At 52.6% G+C, this 996-nt stretch overlaps 1 protein-coding gene across 1 annotated transcript; it reads left to right on the top strand.

The window, feature by feature from the left end:
* Positions 1 to 209: 209 nt before the first annotated feature.
* Positions 210 to 650, top strand: LOC123114557 (putative ripening-related protein 7). The gene has a single exon (XM_044536066.1). It carries the CDS (start codon positions 210 to 212, stop codon positions 648 to 650), a length of 441 nt encoding a protein of 146 aa, XP_044392001.1.
* Positions 651 to 996: the final 346 nt, after the last annotated feature.

Genomic DNA, 996 nt, shown 5'->3' with positions numbered 1-996 from the left:
AACTGGTGACATCGGGACAGCAGCGTTGCTTTGGCAGTAGGCGTAGACAAGATTTTTAGACGAGACACACGAGGGCGGCATGCACGTCCGTAAGTACGCCCCGCTTTGTCTGCAGGCTGCACTTGGAGCCTATATAAAGCCTTGATAAAGCAAAGCACTCAGGGCAAGCTAGCTGATAAACCCAAGCAGCAGCGAGGAGCTGAATCACCATGGCGGGCACCACCAAGGTCGCAGTGGTTTTGGGCATTGCTCTACTTTTTCTGCAGGTGTCGTGCGCCGTCTCCGGGCGCCCCACTGTCACAGAAGGCAAGTTTGAACTTCGACAGAACGTCCCGGCGACGATGACGGTGAACGGCTTCCAGCAAGGGGAGCCGGGCGGCGGGCCGGCGTCGTGCGACGGTCAGTTCCACAGCGATGATGAGTTCATAGTGTCGCTGTCGTCGGAGTGGTACGCCGGCGGGGCCCGGTGCGGCAAGTTGATCCACATCGCCGGCGGGGCCAACCTTCACATCATCGCCAAAGTCGTCGATGAGTGCGCCGGCTGCGACAATGAGGTCGGCGCGTCCATCCGTATCTGGAAGAATTTCAATCTTGATCCCAGTGTCGGCCAGGTGGACATCAAATGGTCCGACGTGCCGGACGAGGCCTAACCCAAACTGAAACTTAAACATGCATGCATGCATCGTGTCAGTCCATCAGTGGATCGAGTTATTTGCTTTCAAGTTTCAACTTTCAAGGCTGTACTATTTGTAACTGGGGTATGCTAGTCAGTCCCTTAATGTCTCGGCGTCGTTACCATTTGCCCGGCCGTCTTCGGAGCAGAGTACGTACGTAGCTAAATAATAATGTACACCCTCCGTTTCAAAATAAGTGTCTTAACTTTGTAATAACTCTAATACAAAATTGTACTAAACTCGAGACACTTATTTTAAGACGGAGGGAGTAATAAACTACTCTCTCCGTGGAGACCTGCATCTTCTTTTTCTAAGCATGTCA

This window comes from Triticum aestivum, chromosome 5B, assembly GCF_018294505.1.
Source record: "Triticum aestivum cultivar Chinese Spring chromosome 5B, IWGSC CS RefSeq v2.1, whole genome shotgun sequence".
NCBI lineage: Eukaryota > Viridiplantae > Streptophyta > Magnoliopsida > Poales > Poaceae > Triticum > Triticum aestivum.
Note: the sequence above shows the minus strand (reverse complement) of the source record. Positions and strands in the feature narration are given on the sequence as shown.

Coding starts and splice junctions, on each gene's coding strand:
- LOC123114557 (XM_044536066.1), top strand. CDS start 210: ATGGCGGGCACCACCAAGGTCGCAGTGGTTTTGGGCATTGCTCTACTT.